Below are 25,000 nucleotides of genomic sequence, written 5' to 3'. Positions count from 1 at the left end.
CCTTTTTGAAAACGTTAACACCTTGTTAAGGTAGCTCAAACCAGTGTCAACTCTCAGAAGAGACACTTTCTTTAGAATGATTGACGCTACAACACTGTATCACGTAACAGCAATGTTATGACACCACATGAAACACCGATTATTTTCAAACAACATGGGATCATTGCTGTGTCGTAAAAACAGTAAAAAGACTCTATAATTTGGCTTTTGTTGCTCATATCTCAAAAACGAACTCGGTGACCCCCATTTTTCATAGCTGGGAAGTGATCAGAGAGCCAACATCAAACTTTCTGTAACGTTAAACAAAATTCTGTGCAGCGGAATCAGAGCCACCTTAACAAAATCACAGATTTAAGGTGGCTCTGAATAACTGCAGAGACACATTGTAAGTTTTTTTTACACTTTGCAGAAAGTTTCATGTGTCCTTCAGATTACTTTTCAGCGATAAAAAATGGCGACCACCGAATTTGTTTTTGAGATATGAGTAACTAAATAAAAATTAAAGGGTGTTTGTACAGGGCTTTCCCGTTGCCACGGTAACTTATTACATCACAACAATAACCTCATCTTGTTCAGTAATAATTGGAATTTCATATGGTACCATAATATCGCTAATACGTGAGCGTTGTAGTGCCAATCCTCTGGTAAGAACGTTGCTTGAAAGCGTTGAAACTGCTTTGAGCCGCCTTAAACATCTTCGAGATCTACGAAAACGAAAACGTCTCTGGAAACTTTGGTTTCTCATTAATAGTTGTCGAGGGGAATCCCCGAATTGTGCACTTAGTGAACATAGTGAAAACAAGCCCCAGCTACACGGTGTAATATTAGGGCCGTTTATACGAGAGTAAATAAGCCGCGGCTAACTCTGGCCGCGGCTTACATAAGCCGCGAAAGGAACTATTTATACGAGTATAAACTCCCTGGCCAGGATAAGCTTGGTTCTTAGTTCTTGGTAAAGGGACATTTATCTTGTTTGCAGAGTCCCATAAGACATAGCCTGGCGTACTGCGCTCAGTAAACATAGAGGATAAGTAGTCAGGAACCAGATCATTAAACGCTTTGAACACCATTAAACCTAATTGAATTAGACGCGGGGCAGTCAGGTCTTTCCAACCATGCATGTTTGATGACGTTTGCTGAATATTTTTTGTTGGGAGAATGTTTTGATTTCGATCAAACATTTTGTCTTTAGCAGACTCCATTTGTCACGAAATTAAAGCTGGGTTTTCCCAAACTAGCGGATACATACAGGCGAGATGTCATTGGAGGTCAACACACAACAACCTCGTGCAAACAGTAGATAACGAGAAATTAAAACGTCCATTTACTCACCTGAAGTTAAAAATATTAACATATTTGACACATGGTAAATTGACTTCTTTACCGATACGGCGGTCATCTCGAATTATATTTTTCTGAAAGAGGTATTTTGGGATACCCAGGGGGCAAATTAAGGAGAGGCATGAATTTGCCCCCTGGACATCCCATAATATCTTTCGCAGAACAATAGAATCCAAGATGGCCGCCGTATCGGTAAAAAGATCCATTCAGACTCTTGTTCCTTCCTGCGTCGTTATTCAAGTACCATGATCGGAATCTTATCTCTCAAGAGCGGAACGAAATACATCCGATAATATTACGTGGGATGCCATGCATGCCACGTTATAAAACCAGTTGGGTCTTTTTTTTTTTTTTAATCGTAGTCACAAATGTGCATACCCCAGGGATAGTAGATTAAACCGCTTCATAAGAATTCCGTATGATACAACCGGGCGGGAAGATCGCGCCTCAGACTTGGGCCATAGCGCTCTAGTGGCCCGTTTCTGGTTTCTCGAAAGACCCGAGAACTTTTCGGGCCCGAAAAAGCCATTTGTGAAATTGCCAACCGCTTGTTTTGGAAAGCCGATCTTTTAACATGTTTTCAAGGTAACAAAAAGAAAACTAATCGTGAAGTTTGACGAATTAAATCCTCTCCGTTCTTGAGATACAAAGGGAATTGTGACACCCGAAAATGGCCCGTTAAGCATCGGAACTTTCGAGAAACGGACCTCAGGAACTAAGATCACGTGATGTTTTGTTTTTGCGTGACTTCATGGACACTGCGGATGAGGCATTGTGAAGAAACAGATGTAGATAGAATTTGCGGTAGTAATTTCACGTTACGCATCACCTCCTACATAAAATCGAAATTAACTGCGATGAAGTTGATCAGGTTAAAACAGTGCAAAGGATTCTACTTCTGGGAAAATTGTTCTCTGTATCTAATATCTCGTGACATTTCGATTAAGCCGACACGTTCACGAGGGTGAATCGATTTCAAGTATTCATTTTCCAGAGTCGGGTCGAAGTTAGTTAAATACAAGCCGCAAGGTTGATGAGCAAAGTTCACAGTTCATTTCACATAGTATGCTTCCCTCATTTCAACAAATGAGCACCGAAATCGGCAAGAATTCCGACCTTTGTCACGACACTGAATACGAGCAAAATACGAGCAACATGAAAATGTGACGCTGATAAATAGGTCAAGTCAATGATATTTGCGAAGTCGACAACAAAATTAATCCATTCCCCCTTGTACAGGACTCAAAAACGTGAAAAGGATATTAGAAAAAAGCTTAAACAACCAAATACAAAGTTTAAACAAAAAAACAGAAGATAAGATGTTCTCGTAACGGAGAATTCAAAGAGGTAACGGGCTCATCTTTACAAGAAAACATTTTTGAAAGCCAAGAAGAATACTTTGCACGGTTTATTTGGAAATCTGACAAATTTACAGGATATATATACATATATACAGATGTTACAAAGTTTAAAGATTTCAGAAGATAGCGTGATGTGATATAGCTATTGGATAAACAAGAATAAACATCGTTGCAAGACTATATGCTGAATAACAACATCCCTGATTATCTGTCAAGTTTGTTTATCCCAAGAGCTTCTATAGATTGTGCTTTTTCGATGAGATGGGTTTCCCGAGCTTTCCTGAAAGGGTCACGTTGATAGATGAGTTTTTCGATAGGAGTGAGTAATATATGACTGTGTGAATGGTAGTTGTTGCTAAGAAAACATTGAGAAACGTGTTCTGGGACTGCGGTCTGGATGAGTGGAACTGATTATAGGGAGGCTGTGTTCATAAAACGGTCTTCAAGCCAACGTTTGGTTTCCCGTCAAGACTACATAATTTATACGATGAATCATGTAAATAACATTGAAAGCGTTGCAAGTAATGTGAGATTCGATTTTATGGCTTTCCCTCGTTGGATAAAAAGTGTATTTATTACAGTCGTGTTCTCATACAGGGGCAAGTGGTGCAACTGTTAAGAACCGGGACTGAATTGAAATGCGTTTTAGTAAATTGGGTTCTAATAAGAATGTCACTAATATTTTTACAACGACGGTAAGCCATGAAAGGAAGTGTTTTGAGAACGTTTTTGCGACGATCTGATGAGTAAAGTATGTTAGATTGCTTGTAAATGATGCTAGTGAGGTTAAGAAGTGTAGGGTTGTACGTGATAACAAAGTGTGTCTTGTCCTTTTGTTCTTAGCGCGTATATTAAGTGGGTATATTAAAATATATGTGTGCACTAGCTCCTGCAGGCAATGCAATTAAACGTCCAGTTTATTCCACGAAGGTCAAAGACGGGTATCTAGCGATTCATCTCTCGAAACCAAAGAATCCAGGTTGTCCTCAGCGATGGTCGCAGAGAAATCCATTTCATCTCGTACAGAGAAATTCCTGTTTACTACAGCACTAAAATAATCTGGTAGGTCGCTCGACTGAGAATCTTCACTGTCGCTATAATTGACCGCGTTCTGCAGTTCACGCACTGCGGTGTAGTAATCGGGCAAATCTGTGGTTGAGTTCAAGTCTGCCGACCAAATTTCATTTTCTATTTCATATAAAACTGGCAAACGGTGAGGAATATGATCCAATGAAATGATAGCAGCCGGAGACTTTTCTACATCCTCAGCTGGAATTTCAGAGATAATTACGTCAGGTGGCTTCGAAGCTTGCACTTGTTGTCTTTTGTATCGAACAAGAAGTGTGATTCCGCCAACAAGCACCACAATAATAGCGACACCTCCTCCTCGTTGCTCAATTGATGAGTCACATTGATCGCATGGTTTAAAGACAACAAACAAGACAAAAAGGAAAACCAGACTGACAGCAATGCAAAGAACTCCTAGAACAAGTGGAATTTTTTCCTCGAGTATCACCCTGCAACTCGGCCTAGAAACGGTGCCTGCTTGACTCATTCCTGTCATAGAATCCAGCAGCGTTGCTTCTATTTAAACCTGATTCGTAGCGGATCAGGTCTTCCACGCAGACACTCTTAGGGCTTCGTCACGCGTTCCTCCCCAACGAGCGTCTGCTGAAATGAGCAACACATTCCTTTCTCTTTGTAAAGTAACTGTCATCTGGAAATGACGTGTGGGTTACTTAAGAACCAATCAGCGCTTTGTAGATCTCCCCTGGGATCATTTCCCCTGAATCATGAAAGGGACGAAGCCTTTTCAAACTATTCCTCGGATACATTAATTTCGTTTCCCGGGGTGGGTTATGCATTTGCACTCTCGCGAGTCAAAATGTGAATTCTTAGCAAGGGTATGGTGTCGTTTCCTCTACCAGTGAAATTGAAAGCGCCGTGGAAATATATAAATAGGAATACAAATATTAAAGTACTGCGAGTGTATTTGAACTGCACGAGAACCATTACCTTCAAGCGCAATGAACGCGACTAGAGAGTCATTTACATGAGAAATTTCAAGCCTGTATGCTTTTGGGTCAGTCATATATTGATTAGAAAAAACGTATTGTTTCATCCCGAAATGAGGCACCAAGCATCTCGTTTCATACAAACAGCTGCAAAAATTTCACTCCGGTACAAGTTCATGCCAGTCTGAGTTGGTCTCGGTGTTATGTAAATACCCCCTGGGACAGTAGCAAAAAAAAAAGCGTGGAACAAATCTATTACGCTTAAGCTTGAAATTTCAGGCTGCTTTTGGCGATGATCGTGTCTAAAAATTGATTTAATGTTTTTTTATTGCGAACCGATCTTTCGTACTCAGTGTTTCTTCGATTTAAAAAACAAAGCATACCTTAAATCAGTTCAATCGAAGGACTACAAAAAATGGCGTTATTCAAACGAAACGACACCATTGAAATAGCGCGGAAAGAAATGTAAATATGATATCAATCTCAAGCGATTAGGTTTAAATCGCACGGCAGCAAAATTGGGGTGGTGTAAGGACGTTCCTGAAGCACAGATACATGTTGAAAGAAGATACTTGTAAGTGTCCATATGTGAGACAACTGTCATGTGTTCCACTATTGGAAAACATTAGATTGAAAATCACGCCACAATCGTTTTCAAACAATTAAATCAACAAAGTGTGGCAAAGTGAACGTGAGTGAACGCACCACCGGAGCACGACAAAAAGCTTCTAGTATATGTCATAGCCTAGCCGTTCTATACCTTTCTTCGTCGCCAATTTACACTCCTGTGCTCCAACAACTACCCCTGAATTCGAGGATGATGCTGACTCATATTGGAGAAGTGCCTAGTATCCCACAACAGTATTTATGATTGTTTGAAATTATATTTTAAGAAAATCATTGAGTAATTTAAAATTATTCACCCTGAATCGCCCCCTAATTGGCGACTATAAAAGTGTCTGGCTTTAGACAGAGTAAAACCAATTAAATTATTATATAAATTATGTAAAATATTGTTTTAAAATCATATAAATTGTTGGCTTAATTTAGGAATTGTAAAAAAGCTTCAATCCCATTCAAATTTATTATCGTGACTTGAGCCTTATCTTTATCTGGGTGCCTCTAATTTCTACGAATTTGCTTTTCAGATTTTTCTTAATTAACTGCATCCGAGAAGAAGTTCCATGAAGGTCTTGTTTTTCAAAGAAAATCACAAGGAACGAGCAAGATTTCATGCGATGAGTGAGTTGTTGGTATCGATTGACCAAATGTTTGGTTAAATTAAACAGGAGCACGATCGAGCAAGCTTAAGAGGAAATGGATAATGTCTGTGTCTCTTAGAACGAGAGATTAGATGGTCTATCGCAACATTAAGTTTGCCGTAAGCTTCCATTTACAGGGATCCCGTTTACCCGTTTTGACAATCAATGGTCGATGTTTCGTCTAGTCATTCGAAGTGATTTTAGATGGAATGAACACAACAGCCTCTCGATTGTCTCTTAGTACTATCCAAAAGCGTTAGGTAGCATTCATAAGTTTCTTTCTCCTTTTAAACTAGAAAAAAAGTGACAACCCAACAGGACCAGTAAGACTGAGCCCTGACGCGAGGGAATATCTAACTGCTTAACGGGAAAATCTGAACGACAACAATTTAAAAAATACTGTGAAATAAAATTAAATAATATTTTATTAATTTGATTTATCCCACTCCATTGTTGCTCAATTTTAAATTGGTATGAGATACTCTATCATATAATTGTCCGAAGGTATCCAACGTTATTTTCAGACAGTCCCTCCCATAAATTGGCCTACATCACGAAACATTATAAATAGCACGTACGCTCGACCTTGTAGGTCATTTCGCGCTGTGTCTTAGGTAAATACAAAGACAAATGTATGTTATTAGTTAATGGAAGGTATGATGAGTACTTTCATACTGCCAACAAATTGGCAACTAATGCACTTCTCGAAGACCACGATCACATCTCTCCAGACCGCGTAAGCCCGGATCATAGTACCAAGTCGCACTTTGTCGTTTCCAGGCTGACTTACCTCACGGATGAAAATCCACCAATATTGATATTTTTAAAGGTATATATATATATATATATATACCTGGTCAGTTGGAGGACATTTATTAGCGTATTATATTTTTACTTAAGTGTTTTAACACACTTGCACTCACATGCACTTATCAAGAATCTGCTTATGGCGATGGAAGGTGCAGCTCGAGATGAGCCAGTTTCTAAAATGCCGCAGCTTAAAAGAACAGTCCTTTTTGCATTTTCAGCACTTTGCCTAAGATCAAGCTTAGTCATTTTTCTGTCACCTCTGTTTAGTTTCTTTTTCGTCAAACCTTGTCCTCGGTGCCGCCACAGAAATGGAACATTCACAGATGAAGCTGTGGGTGTTATGTTTACCAGTGAAGTGTGAAAGAAAAGCTTTCAAAGAACCTTTGTTCCTTGTGAGAGTCGCAAAACCAACCAACAGAATACTAATAAAGTAGGTAGCAGATATAAGTTGCCTGTTAAGCGAAGCGTTTTTCCAATTCTCGGTTGCCTTTTTCCTTTTCGTGATTCGTTTATTTACTGTTAGCAGCTAAATGCGTCTGCATGTGATATTATTGTCGTCCAGATCATAGTTAATAGATGTAGGCTGGTTATGAAACTCGACAAGTTTCTTTGTTTCATGTTTTTGTTTGCTTTTTTGGCCTTGACCCTGCACAAAACCCGACAAAAACACGCTTTTTTCGGCAGGATAACCAATCAAAAGCTTCGACTAATTTATTCGAAATTAACTTGCGAACCAAAAACAAAAGATTGTGCAGGGTCGCGGTCTGTTCAACATCTAATTGCGACTGTATTGTTCCTGCTTTTGAAATTCGCAAGGTTTCATAACCAGTCACAAGATTAATTATGTCCAGATATATGCTTCTGGAATTAATTATTATGACGTCAGAGTGACTGCAATGTCACGATTTACGAGACAATTTTTTTATGCAAGAACCAACTGAACAAAGTACAAGATTCTATTGTTGCTAATATCTCAAAAACGAACTCGGCGACTCCCGTTTTTTATCGCTGGAAAGTGATCCAAAGGCCAACATAAAACTTTCTGAAAAGTGAAACAAAATTCTGTGCAGGGGAATCAGAGCTACCTTAAAAAATCACAGATTTAAGGTGGCTCTGAATCCGCTGCACAGGTTTTTTTTAAAAATTTGCAGAATGTTTCATGTTGTCCTTCTAATTACTTTCCAGCAATACAAAATGGCGGTCACCCAGTTTGGTTTTTGAGATATGAGCAACTAAATACAAAATATAGGGTGTTTTTACAGTGCGCTGCTGTTGCCACGGTGACTTATTATATCACAACGATATCGTCACCTTGGTCAGTAGTAATTGGAGTTTCATGTGGTACCATAATATTGCTAATACGTGATACAGCGTTGTAGTGCAAATCTTCTAGTAAGCAAATTGCTTGAAACCGTTGAAACTGCTTTGAGCTGCCTTTAACATTGGCGAGCTGATCTATGAAAACAAGAACGTCACTAGAAACTTTGGTTTCTGGGGAATTCCCGAATTTTGCACTTAAACCCCGGCTACACGTTGTAACATTGTTACAAGAACACGTCCCATTATTGTTATTAGAGAGCTTACGAAACGACGACGCCGACGGCAACGACGACGCTACAAAACAATAGGTTTAGTGAGCAAAAACAATGGCTCTGCACACTCTGCACGTGCGTTTTACATTGTGGTACATTTCTTTGCCGTCATCTCCTAAATGACGACGTGAAATCACCAAATTCAAGGTTCTGTGGAGGACGTTAGCACAAGACGATGAATTTTCAGTTCTCTCTCTACGCTTCCAACCCACTCATACAAGTTTAATTCCTCGATAGTTACTACACATTTTTAACGCGAAACGACATGAAATAGTTTCGTAGTGATACGAATAACGCGAACTCGTATTTTTAAATGAAGTCCTCGTAGCCGTCGTCGTCCTCGTTTCGTAAGCTCCCTATTTGTCATTTTCAAGTCGCGCAACCTTATGATGGCGTATATTTTGTTTGTGTTTTGGAGACTGAGCCCTTAACTCCCTGATTTTTTTAGGCTTCATAATCGACGGTATTTTATTTCCCATACAAAGTCTTACAACGCGTTTAAATTCTCAACGGCCGCCTGTAACGCAACACCGCTTGCACTCAAAGGTCATCTTCCCACAAGAAATCAATTATTACACGCTCTCTAGGGAAGCGAACTAGGGCTGCCTATGGTATAAGAAAAAGAGAACTAACAAATTTAATCTTAGATGCAGTATGTGAAAATTGTCTATTATGTAATAGTTGAAATAGGGTTGTACTGTAGTGATTTTTAATCTTTATTATTAATTATGGATTATTTGTTCATTGTCGGAATCGTGTCGGTTGCGTGACCATAGTATATCGTTTCGAAGTGTTTTAACACTTAAAAGTGATGTGTAAATGGAGAACTTGGGGTTCGCACCGCGCACCGGTAAATCGGCGCACCGATGGCTCAGTTGGTTGAGCACCGGTCTGTCACTCGGGAGGTCGTGAGTTCAATTCCGGCCGGGCCAACACTCAGGGTCCTTGAATAACTGTGGAGGAGAAAGTGCTGCCTTTGTAATGACATCTGCAATTGGTTAGACTCTCTAGATAAGGACGATAAGCCGGAGGTCCCGTCTCACAACCCTTCAATGTTCATAATCCTGTGGGACGTAAAAGAACCCATACACTTCTCGCAAAGAGTAGGGCATGTAGTTCCCGGTGTTGTGGTCTGTCTTCTGTGATGTATCATGGTTGGGAGGGTAAATGCTCGGAGAAATTAGCTACACCAAGCTACTCTAAAAATCCGAGGGTAAATAAAGATATATGATGATATGATATGATATGATAGAACGGAAATCATGAGAGTATACACGACCAATCAGAATAGGGGGAGTTGTCTTTGTAAGGGAGAGAATCTTGTAAAACGAGGGAGATAAATAAATCGCTTTAAAAAATCTTGACTATGTTGGATAACTTTGGAGGCATTCCCAACACAAGTGGCACCTCCGACGGGACAAGTGAAATTTGTTTTCGATCGAAAAAGAGCAAGGACCCTCGACATTTTCTGAGATTTGCACAAGCAACAGGACGTTTGTGTGCATCGCGGCTCAAACAAGAGCAAGCATCTGGTATCCGGGATCTGTGCTTTACGTACTCTAAACCGCTTAATATCGGTGAGCCAAATTGTGAGATCGAAAGTAAGTGATGGAAAAGCAATTGCAGGAACTAGAGGGGAAGTTTCCACCGCTAGAGTTCACCAGAAAAAAGACCGCCGAATTGATGACATCGAATAACACCGACGCAATAACGAATAACGAGACATGAGGACTTAATCATGTCCAAAATAAAGGCCATTCGTACGTTAAAGGACCATGTTGATTGCAGGCGGTTCCTCCCTCTCCCCCTTCGCTTGCTTTTCGCGTGACCTTTACATTCAAACGATCACTCGAAAGTCAACCTCGGTGCAAAGGAGTCTTTAAAATTCACCAACGCAACAGCTGGACTATCAAAAGAGCTCCCAAAGCTGCCTCCAAGCTACCAAAGCTTTCAATCACGAAGTTTGATGGGTTAGTCGAAAACTGGCTTCCTTTCTGGAACACGTTTGAAGCGGAAATCAACTTTAACGCCCGTGACAAAGTTCGCGTATTTGAAGGATCTCGTGGAATCAAAAGTAACGGCTGACATCGACAGATTGCCGCTCAACAGCGAAGGCTATGAGAGAGCGAAGAGCATACTCAAGGGAGAATACGGCAAAACCAGTGAAATTATCAACACCTATGTCCGTAACACTTTGGAGCTCCCCGTCCTGACAAGCTCCGATCAGTAGAGGGTGAACGCCTTTTACAAGACCTTATTGTACAACGTACAATCGCTGGAAACTCTGGGCAAGTTAGAGCGAGTGAATGGCATGGCAAGGAGCGTTCTCGACAAACTTAAAGGGATTAAGGCTGATTTAGGGCGCGGAATAAGAATACGTGGAGTGATAATTAGAACGGTATGTTTGGCACGTTTTGAAGCAGCAAGGATAATAAAAATGTGTTTAAAATAGCATTTTAGCAGATGTTTGACAATTTGAATGTGAATCTCCGTAAAGACGAAGGATTTCTAACTTATATTCCATGTATTTCTATTCATAGGTGAAGCAGGGTGGCAAGACTGCGATTTACCTCGTCTAGTTCCAGCTCTAAAGAAATTGAGAGATATTAATTTGGTGGGGGAAGATGGCAGCAACGTTTTTAAAGGCAAGTCTCGCCTCTACCGCGCAGAGGAACGAAAACCACGGACGTGTGTCTACTGTGAGAGAGGAGATCATGTTTCGTTTGCTTGCACACACTTGACCACTTTAGACGAAAGGAAGAGATTTCTAGCGCAAAAGGGAATGTGCTTCAATTTCACCGGAACTAAGCATCGTGTGGCCGTTTGCAGGAGTAGGTCAAGATGCCAGAAATGTGGTAAAAGACACCATACATCTATCTGCACCCAGGGGGATCAAATGTTGACAGCAGCGGCCAACGGTAACAAAAAACGTGTGGTTTACCCGATTGTCAAACTGAAACTGAACGTGGAGGGAATTTTGTGTCGGCCACTTCTCGACACTGGAGCCGGGAGCTCTTACGCCTCAGCAGCACTTTTGGATAAAATTCCTAAGCGCACGCGTACCCGAGAAGTTCGACGTATCAAAATAATGCTTTGGTATATACAACACGGCAAGTGGAGCTTTCGTCAATTACCGTACAAGCAGTAGATAGCAGCACAGAGTTAAAGGTTGATGTCACCAAAGTGGATCGAAAAGAGTTACATATGGTTGACACTCCAAATTACAAGAAGATCATTGAATCGTACGCTCACCTCCAGGGAGTCCATATGGACGACAGTGATTCCAAACCTCACCTGCCAGTATACCTTATCTTAGGCGCCAGTGAATACGCGGCTATCAAAAATACAGGAAGACCTCGAATCGGTCGTCCAGGAGAACCAGTTGCGGAGAAAACTAAACTCGGGTGGACCATTGTGTCGCCAGGGAGAGAAATTGATCACGCCAACATGCTGCTCACCCAAACAAATCATGTTGATTACGAAGAACTCTGTCGATTGGATGTGTTAGGGCTAGAGGACTCTCCGGAACATGACCAGCGGGCGGTCTACCCTGAATTTCGAGAGCAGCTAACGCGGGATCCGGAGGGATGGTACGAGACGTCTCTTTCGTGGAAGGGTAACCATCCACCTCTACCGAATAACAAAGCGGGAAATTTTCGAAGGCTCGTCAACCTCCGGACCAGGCTGCAACGCATGGGCCTGACCGAAGAGTTTGGACAAATCATTGAGAAAGAGACGTCGGAGGGGATAGTGGAAGAAGCGAATGAATCCCCCCGCAAGAGAAGGAGTTTTACATTCCTCACAAGTCTGTCGCTCGAATAGGAGCCGAATCAACGAAGTTACGTGTGGTTGATGATGCATCAGCTCGGTCCAACCCACAAGCACCCAGTCTGAATGACAGTCTACACTGCGGACCGCCTCTTGAGAACCGTCTGTGGAATGCGTTGGTGTGCATGCGCTTTCACCCAGTGCTCATTACAGGGGACCTTAAGCAAGCCTTCCTTCCGGTTCGCATCAAGAAACAAGAAAGAGACGCGCTTCGGTTTCACTGGAAAGCAAATGAACACTCGGAATTAGTCTAGTGCCTTCGCACGTCCTGCTGGAGGGAGTGATCGAGAGTCACCTCAAATCCTGGGAACCGCAAAGGCCAGAGCCAGTAGTTGAACTGCGCAGAAGTCTCTATGTTCATGATCTCATCAGTGAAAAACCAACGGTGAAAGAGACGGAGCAGCAATAACAGGGGGCAATCGAGGTGTTCGAGGATGCGACGTTCACACTCCATAAGTGGCATTCCAATGCAGCTGAATTAGAAGAGAACGAGACCAAAGTGGAAGATGAAGAGTCGTGTGCCAAGCAGCAACTAAGACAACCGGGTGGAAGAGACGGCAGCCTCCTTGGACTTTCTTGGGACAAAGGGGAAGATGAGATTAGCGTAGTCGTGCCACGAGAAAACGTAATCACGTGTAAGAGAGGAATCGTGCGCAACCTCGCGAAGATCTATGACCCATTGGGCCTGCAGTACCCTTAACTCTACTCTGAAGGACAAGCTAATTTACCGAGATGCATGCAAAGCAAAACTAGCTTGGGATGCACCGCTGTCCTCACAACTGGCTAGTCGATGGTCGTGCCCAGAGAGAGAGCTACCACCAAAGGTGACAACACCAAGAGCCTTGACACTTCAGCGGGAAGAGATAGAGGAAATCGATCTCCACGCCTTCGGAGATGCAAGCGTAAATGGCGTGTCCGCAACCGTACATGCAGTGGTGAAGCAGAGATCAGGTTTGAATACAGACAGGATTGGTTGCAGCGAAAGCAAGACTAGCCAAACAAGAGCACACGATACCACGCTTAGAGCTTGTGTCAGCCCATATGGCGACGAATCTGATCAACAATGCACGCTGGGCACTTGTAGGATTTCCTGTTAAACAGTCCTTTGGATGGCTAGACAGTACAGTTGCGCTTCATTGGGTCAAACGAGGTGAAGAATACAAACAATTCGTTATGAACGGAGTAAGAAGGATACAAGCCCACCCTGAGATTACTTGGCGCCACGTTCCCACGCAGGAGAATCCCGCCGATCTAGGAAGTCGAGGAGGACAAGTGACCGATAACCCGTTGTGGTGGAAAGGGCTGCAGTGGGTCAGCAGCGCTTCTCCGGAGACAATGGCGGAAACCAAAGCAACTCGTGAAATCTTTGCTATGGCAGTAGCGGTAACTGCAACCGATGAATTAGATGCTCTACTTGATAAGTTCTGCTACTTGAAAGCCACTGCTTGATCAAGCGTGGATCAAGCAGTTTTTTTTCAACGTCCGTACGAGGGAGACCAGCAGAACAACTGGACCTTTGACTACTCAAGAGCTGAATCTTGTTAAACTGCTCTGGTAGAAGAGAGTGCAGGAAAGAGCCAGAGAAGACGAGCGTTATCAAGAGGACCGGCTGCAACTTAATCTTCAGAAGAATCAATTATATCTTGATTTTTATTGACTGTATACGTTTACATAGTGTTATATATTGTATTGCTTATACTATTGTGAAAATTACTTAATTCAGCCCTCGGTTTAAATAAACTATCTATCTATCTAGAGCTGAATTTTGTTAAACTGCTCTGGGAGAAGAGAGTACAGGAAAGAGCCAGAGAAGACAAGCGTTATCAAGAGGACCGGCTGCAACTTAATCTTCAGCCCAACACAGATGTTGTAGTGGAGTGCCGAGGCAGGATACAGGGCCACTATCCGCTGTACCTACCAGACAGGCAACAATATACAAACAAGTTGGTGGAACATGCCTACCTTAGCACACTCCGTGGGGGAGTAGGTCTCACCATGGAGAAAATACGAGAGCGCTATTGGGTACCGCGACTGAGGAAACTAGCCAAACGTATCACCAGGACATACCACAGATGTCGAAGGTTTCAAGCCAAGTACTACTCAAGCCCTCCACCAGGCAACCTTCCGAGAGAGCGAACCGAAGGAAAAACTCCGTTCCAGGTCATTGACTTGATTATGCAGGCCCCATAAAGTACCGTGTGAAAGCAAAGATGGAAGGGAATTACAAAGCATATATATTACTGTGCACCTGTAGTTTGACCCTTGCCTTACACCTGGATCTGTTGCCCAATCTAGAAACCAAAGAGTTCCTGAGGAGTTTCAAACGCTTTTGCGCTCGACTTGGCCGACCTGAAACATTGTACTCTGACAACGGAAAGTCCTTCGTTGGGGCGGCGAAATGGATCAGCAAAGTCATGAGCTATGAAAAGTTCCATGACTTTCTGGCGGTTCAGCAAATCAAGTGGAAATTTAACCTCAGCCGCGCGCCCTGGTGGGGTGGCCAATTTGAAAGAATGGTTGGGTTGGTCAAATCAGCTCTCAACAAGACCGTTGGAAACAGTCTCCTCACCTGGGCCGAGCTAGAAGAAATCCTATTGGATGTGGAAGTTAAACTCAATAACAGGCCCTTGTCTTACGCTGATGAAGACGTCCAACTTCCACTCCTCACGCCAAATTCTCTCATGTCCGCCCAACCAAACAAGCTGCCAGAGCTTCAGTCTCAGTACAGCGAGGACCTTGACCTCCGCAAGAGAGCCAGGTATTTGAAGCGATGCAAGGATGCTTTATGATCCCGCTGGACATCTGAGTATTTGCGCGGGCTTATAGAAAGACACCAATTTGAACACAAGAATGGACATGTTCACGGGACCAGGGAAGATGTGGTCATCATAAAGTCTGAAGAAAAGAACAGAGAGCAATGGAAGTTGGGCATCATAGAAGAGCTCATCACTGGACAAGATGGAGTAGTGAGAGGTAACAAGCTAAGAGAGGGCAAGTCAATCCTAGAGAGGCCAGTACAGCTTTTGTACCCTGTGGAGCTGACCAATGAAAGACCACCTAGGAGGCCTAACGTGGATCTCGATCCAAGGGCGCCAGCCTTCAGACCAGCCTTCAGGCGTAATGCTGCGGCTGTGGCCAGAGTATGCATACAGGACATTGCTCAGGATGAGCAGTGAGCTAAAACAACACTAACAGCAGTAGGCTGAGCAATGAGCATTATTGGTTTAGTTTGACGCAAGAGCTTAACTTTTTCATTTTTTTTTTCATTTCATTTATTTTATTCGCCATAAGGGGTACAAGAGAGAGAAGAAAAAAAAAAAAGTCTTACTGTTTACAATCTCATGGCGAGGAAGCCCAAAAGAAGCCAGCAGACTTATAGAGAATGGGCTCCCTCAGATAAATAAATAGAACAGAATTTTAATTTTATGAGGAAAAATGGCAGAGCTACTGTAAAAATCTTATGATAAATTAGATAGTCATATTGACCATAATTAGGTTAAAAAAACAGAGAAAGAGAGGAAAAGAAGAAATGTATTTTAATAAATATTTAAGACAAGAGGAATGCTTTCAGCTTACGGCAAAACGAAGCGGTACTTGTTGCATTACGAATTTCAGAACTCAGAGAATTAAAAAATTTAGGACCTTGGAAACTAATTGAGAACATTCTTACATTGGTTCTGCACTGTGGTAAATGAAAAAACTTTGAACTTCTAGTGCCATAAGAATGCACCTGGTGTGTCACCAAGAACATGTTATTGAAGCTATCAGGAAGTAAGCCAGATCTGTATTGATACATAAATTTACCTACTTGAAATTTGTAGATACTCTCAAGATTTAGAATTTTTAAATTTTTAAATAGAGGGTCAGTGTGAGCATCAACTTAGAAGAGCTCGGAACTATATATAGAGACTTTGTTTGCTTATTTCCGTGACTAAACGTGATTAAGATTCGGTGATTGACATATATCTCTTTCGAAGATATATGGAGGGAGGGTGTCGGAATCGTGTTGATTGCGTGACAATAGTTTAGGCGTGATGATAATATCGTTTCGAAGTGTTAAGTGATGTGTAAATTGAGAACTTGGGGTCAAATCGTTATTGACAATAAGATCGGAATCATGAAAGTGTACACGACCAATCAGAATAAAGGGAGTTGTCTGTGGAAGAGAGAGTTTCAATGAAGGGGAGAGAATCTTGTAAAACGAGGGAGATAAATAAATCGCTTTAAAAATTGTGACTGTGTTCGATAACTGTGCAGGAATTTCCAACACTCATTGGTATCATTACTGACATTGTACATATATATTTTATTTTATTTCCTTTTGAACTTTTACGACTTTTATTCTTAATCATAAATTATCTATTTATTACTATCATTACTAACATTGCACATATATATTTTATTTGATTTCCTTTTATCTATTTATTTATTTATTTATTTATTTATAGTGTCGCCAATTAGTGTATTTACGATAGAACGTTTGACACTCAAATAAAGTTTACTACTACTACTACTACTACTACTACTACTACTACTACTACTACTACTACTACTACTACTACTACTACTACTACTACTACTACTACTACTACTCCTACTACTACTACTACTCCTACTACTACTACTACTACTACTACTACTACTACTACCACCACCACCACCACCACCACCACCACCACCACCACCACCACGACCACCACTACTACTACTACTACTATACATACAGGCGAAATGTCATTGGAGGTCAAAACAACAACCTCGTGCAAACAATAGATAACGAGAAATTAAAACGTCCATTTACTCATCTACAGTTAAAAATATTAACATATTTGATACATGGTAAATTGACTCATGTTCTTATGGTTATTAAGCGAAAACTTCCTGCGTCGTTATTCAGGTAACAGGTTTCACACATGGTCGGAATCTTATCTCCCTAGCGCGGAACGTAATATATCCGATAATTACGTGGGATGCCATACATACCACGTTATAAAACCAGTTGAGTTTTTTTTTTTTCATAGTCACAAATGTGCATATCCCAGGAATAGTAGATTAACCGCTTGATAAGAATCCCGTATGATACGACCGGACCGGCAGAGCCATCGCGCCTCTTACTCGGGCCATCACGCTCCAGGAGCGAGTAAGTTCCCACTGAGCCATCGGAGCAACTAAGAACACGTGATGGCTTGTTTTATATGTAGAACTTTCGCGTGATTTCATGGATACTGCTAATGAGGCATTGTGAAGGAACAGATGTAAACAGAATTTGCGGTAGTGATTTTACGGTTCGCATCACCTTCTAGAAAGCTGATCAGGTACAAAAGTGCAAAGCATTCTACTTCTGGGAAATGATTTTCTGTATCTAATATTTCGCGACATTCCGATTGCGTGCATCAGGAAATCACAACAACATGCACGGGCTGAGAAGCCGACACGTTTGCGGGGGTGAATCGATTTCAAGTATTCATTTTCCAGTGTCCAGTACAAGCTAAATACAAGCCGCAAGGGTAAAGTTCACATTTCATTTCACATAGTATGCTTCCCTCTTTTCAACAAATGAGCACCGAAATCGGCAAGAATTCCGACCTTTCTCAGGACATTGAATACGAGCAAAATACGAACAACATTAAAACACAGCATGAGACGTGACGCTGATAACTATGTCAAATCAATGGCATTTGCAAAATCGACAATAAAATAAATCCATTCCCCCTAGTAGAGGAAACAAAAACGTGAAAAGGCTATTAGAAAAAAGCCTTATACAAAAGCAAAACTATTGTCAAATACTTGTGAAATGGTCGTGGCTAGTCTGCCGCGGTGTTTCGTCTCGTCCAAGAGACTCTTCAGAGACCTTTAGAATTCAACGAGTTTGCCTTTGAATTCTAAAGGTCTCTGAAGAGTCTCTTGACCGAGACGAAACGCCGCGTCAAGAAAGCCTTAAGCAACCAAATTCAAAGTTTACAAAAAAATAATAATAACAGGATAAGATGTTTTCGTCAGAGGTAACGTGCGTATCTTTAGTAGAAAATATTTTTGAAAGCCAAGTAGACTACTGCACGACTGATACAACAATGCAAAATAACATTTTCACGATATTTTGGCTGGAAAAATCCAGCTTTCATCAGGTTTATTTGGAAGTCTGACGAATTTACAGGATATTGATATATATATACACACATGTTATGAAGTTTGAAGAAGATTTTAGAAGATAACGTGACGTGATATAGCTACTGGATAAACAAGAATCAACTACTGTTGCAACACTATACGCTGAATAACAAGATTGCTGATTACCTGTCACGTTTGTTTATCCCACGAGGTTCTATTGTTTGTGCTTTACGATGAGATGGGCTTCCAGAGCTTTTCTGAAACAGTCACGTTGATAGATGAGTTTATCGATAGGAATGAGTAACATATGACTGTGTAAAAGGTAATTGTTGCTAAGAAAAGTTTTTTTTTTAAATTTTTTTTTTAAATTTCCTCCAATCAAAGTGGATGCAGAAAGCTCTATTATACTAATTACAAGGTAAAAATAATAATCAGAGGAGAAGGGCACGATATAGTGAAAACTAATTGGTGCCCAGAAAAACATTCCGTTAAACATTATAGCTCTATAGATATATGTAAACGAAACATATTGACAATCACATGAACAAACGTACAAACACACAGAATACACCACAACAACAAGCAAAGAAACTAATATTGAGCAAAATAATATTTAAAAATGGCTTTTTTGAAGACGATTTTACTTGATATAGTACGAATAGAAAGAGGAAGGTCATTCCAATAATATTTACCAATGACAGTGGGACAGAATTTCCTTATATTTGTTCTTGAATGGGGAAGCAGGAGATGTTGAGAAGATGCACTACGAGTGGAATAATTATGCTGCTCAGAGAAGAGGGATATCGAAAAATTAGAAGGTTTATCATCACAGAGATGATCATATAAAAATAAACATGTATACGATTTAAAACAATTGATATCAGGATTTGGAACACCTTAAAAAGATAATTTGGACAATAGTATGGAAAAAGGAAATGAAAACAGCTTTATTTAAGTGTCTAGTCTAAAATGATTAACTGTATCAAAAGCTTTAGTCAAGTCCAAAAATATTGATACAGCATACTCGCCTCGATCAAGAGTTGTAGAAATTTCTTCTATGAGATCATGAAGATTCCTCTATGAGAAACAGAAACAGAAACAGAAACAGAACTAGACAGTCCACAGTAGTACAACCTGGATTGAATCCATATTAATTAGAAATAATAACATCTTCAGTGAAACCAAAGAATCCTGAATGCAGATTGTCTTCTGCGTTGGTTGCAGAGAAATCCACTTCATCTCGTACAGAGAAGTTGTTCTGAAAGTGTTCAGACTGCCGTCTGGATAACCACTAGTGTGACTGATTATAAGGAGGCTGTCTTCATCATAAAAACGGTCTTCAAGCCCACGTTTGGTTTCCCCGGAAGACTACATAATTTACACTGTGAATCATGTAAATAACATTAAAAGTATTGTAAGAAATAGGAGATTTGATTTTATGGCTTTCTCCCGCACAATAAAAAGTGTATTCATTACAGCCGTGTTCTGTACAGGGGCAAGTGGCGCAACTGTTACTGTTGCACCGAAAAGAGCCCTGAGAATTAAAATGCGTTTTAGTTCATTGGGCTCTAATAAGAATGTGACTAATATTTTTACAACGAACGGAAGCCACGAAAGGAAGTGCTTTGAAAACGTTTTTGCAACGATCGGATGAGTAAAGTATGTTGGAGTGTTTGTGAATGATGTTAGTGAGGTTAAGAAGTGTAGGGTTGTACTTAACAACAAAGTTGTTCTGAGCTATATTAAGCGGGTATATTAAAATATATGTGCGCACTGCCTCCTGCCAACAATTAAACGTCCAGTTTATTCCGTGAGGGTCAAAGATGAGTATCTAGCGATCCATCTCTCGAAACCAAAGAATCCAGATTGTCTTCGGCGTTAGTTGCAGAGAAATCCATTTCATCTCGTACAGAAAACTTTCTGTTTACTACAGCACAAAAATAATCTGGTAGGTCGCTAGACTGAGAATCTTCGCTGTCGCTATAATTGACAGCGTTCTGCAGTTCACGCACTGCGGTGTAGTAATCAGGCAAATCTGCGGTTGAATTCAAGTCTGCCGACCAAATGTCGTTATCCATTTCACATAAAGCTGGCAAATGGTGAGGAATATGATCCAATGAAATCAAAGCAGCCGGAGACTTTTCTTTATCCTCCTCTGGAACTTCAGAGATAATTACGTTAGGTGGCCTCGAAGCTTTTCGTCTTTTTAGGCGAACAAGAAGTGTGAGTACGCCAACAAGCACCATAATAATAGCGACACCTCCTCCTCGTTGCTTAATCGATGAGTCACATTGATTGCATGGTTTATAGACAACAAACAAGAGATAAAGGACAACCATACCGACAGCAATGCAAAGAACTCCTAGAACAAGTAAACTTTTTTCCTTGAGTGTCACTCTGCAACTCGGCCTAGAAACGGTTTGTGCTTGACTCATTCCTGTCGTAGAATCCAGCAGCGTTGCTGCCTTCTGTTTCAACCTGATTCGTAGCGGATCAGGTCTTCCACGTACACACTCTCTCACTCACGCCTTCCTCCTCCACGAGCGGCTGCTGAAACGAGCCACACATTTCTTTGCCTTTGTTAAAAAACTGTCATCTGGAAATCACGTGCGGGTTACTTAGGAACCAATAAGCGCTGTGTAGAGATCTCCCCTGGGAGCGTCAATGCGTCAACTTCTTCTTTGGATGAATCATGAAAGGGACGTAGCCTGCGAATACGGCCGACTCGCATCACCTCGGTCGCTTGCAATGTGAGTCGGCTGTATCCGCAGGATAGAAAGGGACGAAGCCTTTTCAAAATATTCCTCAGAAACATTAATTTTGTTTCCTCGGTGGGGTATGCTTTTGCACTCTCGCGAGTCAAAATGTTAGTGCTTAGCAAGATTATGGTATCGTTTCATCTACAAGTAAAATTGAAAGCGCCGTGGGAGTATACAAAATACGAATACAAATATTAAAGTACTACGAGCGTATTTAAACTGCACGAGAACCATTACCTTCAAGCGCAATGAATGACACTAGGACAGAAGCGAAAAGAAAGCTTGGAAAAAAAGCTATTACGTTTAAGCTTGAAATTTTTAGGCTGCTTCTGGTGATGATAGTCTCTAAAAATTGATTTAATGTCTTGGTATTGCGAAGCGATCTTTCGTACTCAGTGTTTCTTCGGTTTGAAATATGAAACAAACCTTAAATCAGTTCAACCAAAGAACTACAAGAAATGGGCTTATTCAAACGAAACGACTCCACTGAAATAGCGCGGAAAGAAATGTACATAAGATATCAATTCCAAGCGAACAAGGGGGGGAGGGGGATAGGGGAACGCGTGAGGAAGCCCCAAGAGTGTCTAAGTGGTAGTCTAGTCTTCCTGAAGCTCAGATACATGTTGAAACATATTTGTAAGTGTCCATATGTGAGAAAACCGTCATGTGTTCTGCTAGTGGAAATCACCTGGTTGAGAATTACGCCACAATCGTTTTAAAACAATTAAATCAACAAAGTGTGGCAAACAGGACGTGACTAAACGCATCACCGGAGCACCACAAAAAGCTTATAACATGTGTCATTGCCTAGCCGTTCAATATGTTTCTTCGTCGCCAATTTAGACTCCTGTGCCCCAAGAACTGTCCCTGGGTCCGAGGATGATGCTGACTTATATTGGAAAAGTGCTTGGTATCCACAACAGTATTTATGATTATTTGAAATTATATTTTAAAAAAATTAAATGATTAAGTAATTTTAAAATGATTCACCCTGAAGCGTCCCCTATTGGCGAAGATAAAAGTGTAAGGCTTTAGACAAAGTAAAATCGGTAAATGAAAGGGTTTTAAATATTTAAATTATATAAATTAGGTAAAATGTCATTTAAAAATCATATAAATTATTGGCCTAATTTAGGCATTGTAAAAACTTATTTTTAGTCCTATTCAAATTTATTATCGTGACAACTCTTCCCGTAAGTTGCCCTGAAACATTATAAATAGCTCGTACGCCCGGCCTTGGTCATTTCGCGCTGTGTCTTAGGTAAATACAAAGACAAATATATGTACTGTAGCGCAAAAACATTGGTCACTGGAAGGTATGATGAGTACTTTCATGCGGCCAACAAATTGGAAACTCATGGTTTATTCATGCTTGTGATGTGACAGCCTGCAATCAGTGATCACACAGCTTAGTAAACTTAATACTTATATTAAAGACGCCGAGACCAAAGATTTCCTTTGTGACCACGAGAAGTTATAAAAACTATGTCAGTGCTAGTTTTATTGAGGATTTGGCAACGACAAATTACACTGGAACGCGCCATTTTCGTCAGGAAGTTAAACGTGAAATTAGGCTTGCCGAAAAAGAGCATGTTCGCTCTGAAATTATAAAATCAAACGGTAATACCAATTCAATTTGGAAAATTCTTAATGCCTACATTCCAAGGAAGAATACTCCATTAGCCACTGTCGAAAAGCCACTTCTCCTAGCAAACAAATTCAATGAATTGTATGCAAATGTAGGTGCAATGACAGCTTTGAAAGCCGCGAAACTTGCCGATTCTGAAAGACAGCTCGCCAGTTATCGCTCCCATTATAACAAGTGTTATCAACAATACCTTCACTTTGAGTTATTTTCCACGTTTATGAAGAAGGAAGCAATCGTTCCAATTCTTAAATCCGGGAACAGTGAAGAACCTGCGAATACTAGGCCAACACTAATACTAGGCCAACAGTGTTGGCTTAGTATTCGCAGTGTTCATATAAATGTAAGTAGTCTTGAGAATTAATGGTTTTTTTTATTATTATCATCGCAATGTATATAGTTTTCTGTGCAATAAAGTATTTATTTATTTATTTATTTATTTATTTACTTATACCCTTCTCGAAGACCATGGTCAAATCTCTCCAGACCGCGTAAGCCCGGATACTAAGTCGCACTTTGTCGTTTTCGGGCTGACTTAACTCACGTTTGAAAATCCATCAATATTGATGATTTTAAAGGAATATATATATCAGCTGGTCACGTAGAGGACATTTATTAGCATATTATATTTTTGCTTAAGTGTTTTAACACGCTTGGGCTCACATGCACTTATCAAGAATCTGTTTATGGCGATGGAAGGTGCAGCTCGAGATTAGTCAGTTTCTAAAATGTCGCAGCTTAAAAGAACAGTCCTTTTTGCATTTTCAGCACTTTGCCTAGGATCTAGTTTGGTAATTTTTCTGTCACTTTTGTTTCTTTTCTTTTTCGTCAAACCTTGTCCTCAGTGCCGCCACAAATATGGAACATTCACGGATGGAGCTGTGGGTGTAATGTGTAACTGTGAAGCGTGAAGCTAATAAATAAGCTATTTATAATGTTTCGTGATTCAGGCCAACTTACGGGAAGAGTTGTCACGATAATAAATTTGAATAGGACTAAAAATAATTTTTTACAATTCCTAAATCATTAGGCCAATAATTTATATGATTTTTAAATGACGTTTTACCTAATTTATATTATAATTTAAATATTTAAAACCCTTTCATTTACCGATTTTACCTTGTCTAAAGCCTTACACTTTTATCCTCGCCAATAGGGGACGCTTCAGGGTGAATCATTTTAAAATTACTTAATCATTTAATTTGTTTAGAATATAATTTCAAGTAATCATAAATACTGTTGTGGATACCAGGCACTTTTCCAATATGAGTCAGCATCATCCTCGGACCCAGGGACAGTTCTTGGGGCACAGGAGTCTAAATTGGCGACGAAGAAACATATTGAAAGGCTAGGCAATGACACATGTTATAAGCTTTTTGTGGTGCTCCGGTGATGCGTTAAGTCACGTCCTGTTTGCCACACTTTGTTGATTTAATTGTTTTAAAATGATTGTGGCGTAATTTTCAACCAGGTGATTTCCACTAGTAGAACACATGACGGTTTTCTCACATATGGACATTTAAAAATATGTTTCAACATGTATCTGAGCTTCAGGAAGACTAGCCTACCTCGAAGAGACACTCTTAGGGCTTCCTCACGCGTTCCCCTAATCCCCCCCCGCCCCCCCGTCCGTTCGCTTGGGATTGATATCATATGTACATTTCTTTCCGCGCTATTTCAGTGGAGTCGTTTCGTTTGAGTAAGCCCATTTCTTGTAGTCCTTTTGTTGAACTTATTTAAGGTTTGTTTTATATTTCAAACCAAAGAAACACTGATTACGAAAGATCGGTTCGCACTAGCAAGACACTAAATCAATTTTTAGGGACGATCATCGCCAAAGGCAGCCTAAAATTTTCAAGCTTAAACGTAATAGATTTGTTCCAAGCTTTCTTTTCGCTTCTGTCCTAGTGTCATTCATTGCGCTTGAAGGTAATGGTTCTCGTGCAGTTCAAATACGCTCGTAGTACTTTAATATTTGTATTCGTATTTTGTATACTTCCACGGCGCTTTCAATTTTACTTGTAGATGAAACGATACCATAATCTTGCTAAGCACTCATATTTTGACCAGCGAGAGTGCAAATGAATACCCCACCGAGGAAACAAATTTAATGTTTCTGAGGAATATTTTGAAAAGGCTTCGTCCCTTTCTAACCTGCGGATACAGCACACTAACATCGCCCCGGTCGCTTGCAGCTGCTAGCGACCGAGGTGATGTGAGTCGGCTGTATTCGCAGGCTACGTCCCTTTCATGATTCATCCAAAGAATTTTTTAATGAG

General features: G+C 40.6%; 2 protein-coding genes across 2 annotated transcripts in view; one reads left to right on the top strand and one right to left on the bottom strand.

The window, feature by feature from the left end:
- LOC138049933 (la-related protein 7-like) overlaps nt 1-25,000 on the bottom strand; it is a 128,064-nt gene that overhangs the window by 70,449 nt on the left and 32,615 nt on the right. The window lies entirely within an intron of this gene.
- Nucleotides 14,723-15,385, top strand: LOC138048500 (uncharacterized). The gene is made up of 2 exons (XM_068894684.1): nt 14,723-14,967; nt 15,082-15,385. The coding sequence occupies exons 1-2, from the start codon at nt 14,723-14,725 to the stop codon at nt 15,383-15,385; spliced, it is 549 nt and encodes a 182-aa protein (XP_068750785.1).

The sequence above is a fragment of the Montipora capricornis genome, chromosome 5 (assembly GCF_036669925.1).
Source record: "Montipora capricornis isolate CH-2021 chromosome 5, ASM3666992v2, whole genome shotgun sequence".
NCBI classification, from domain to species: Eukaryota; Metazoa; Cnidaria; class Anthozoa; order Scleractinia; family Acroporidae; genus Montipora; species Montipora capricornis.
The sequence above is the reverse complement of the archived record's forward strand: the minus strand, read 5'-3'. Positions and strand labels throughout refer to the sequence as shown.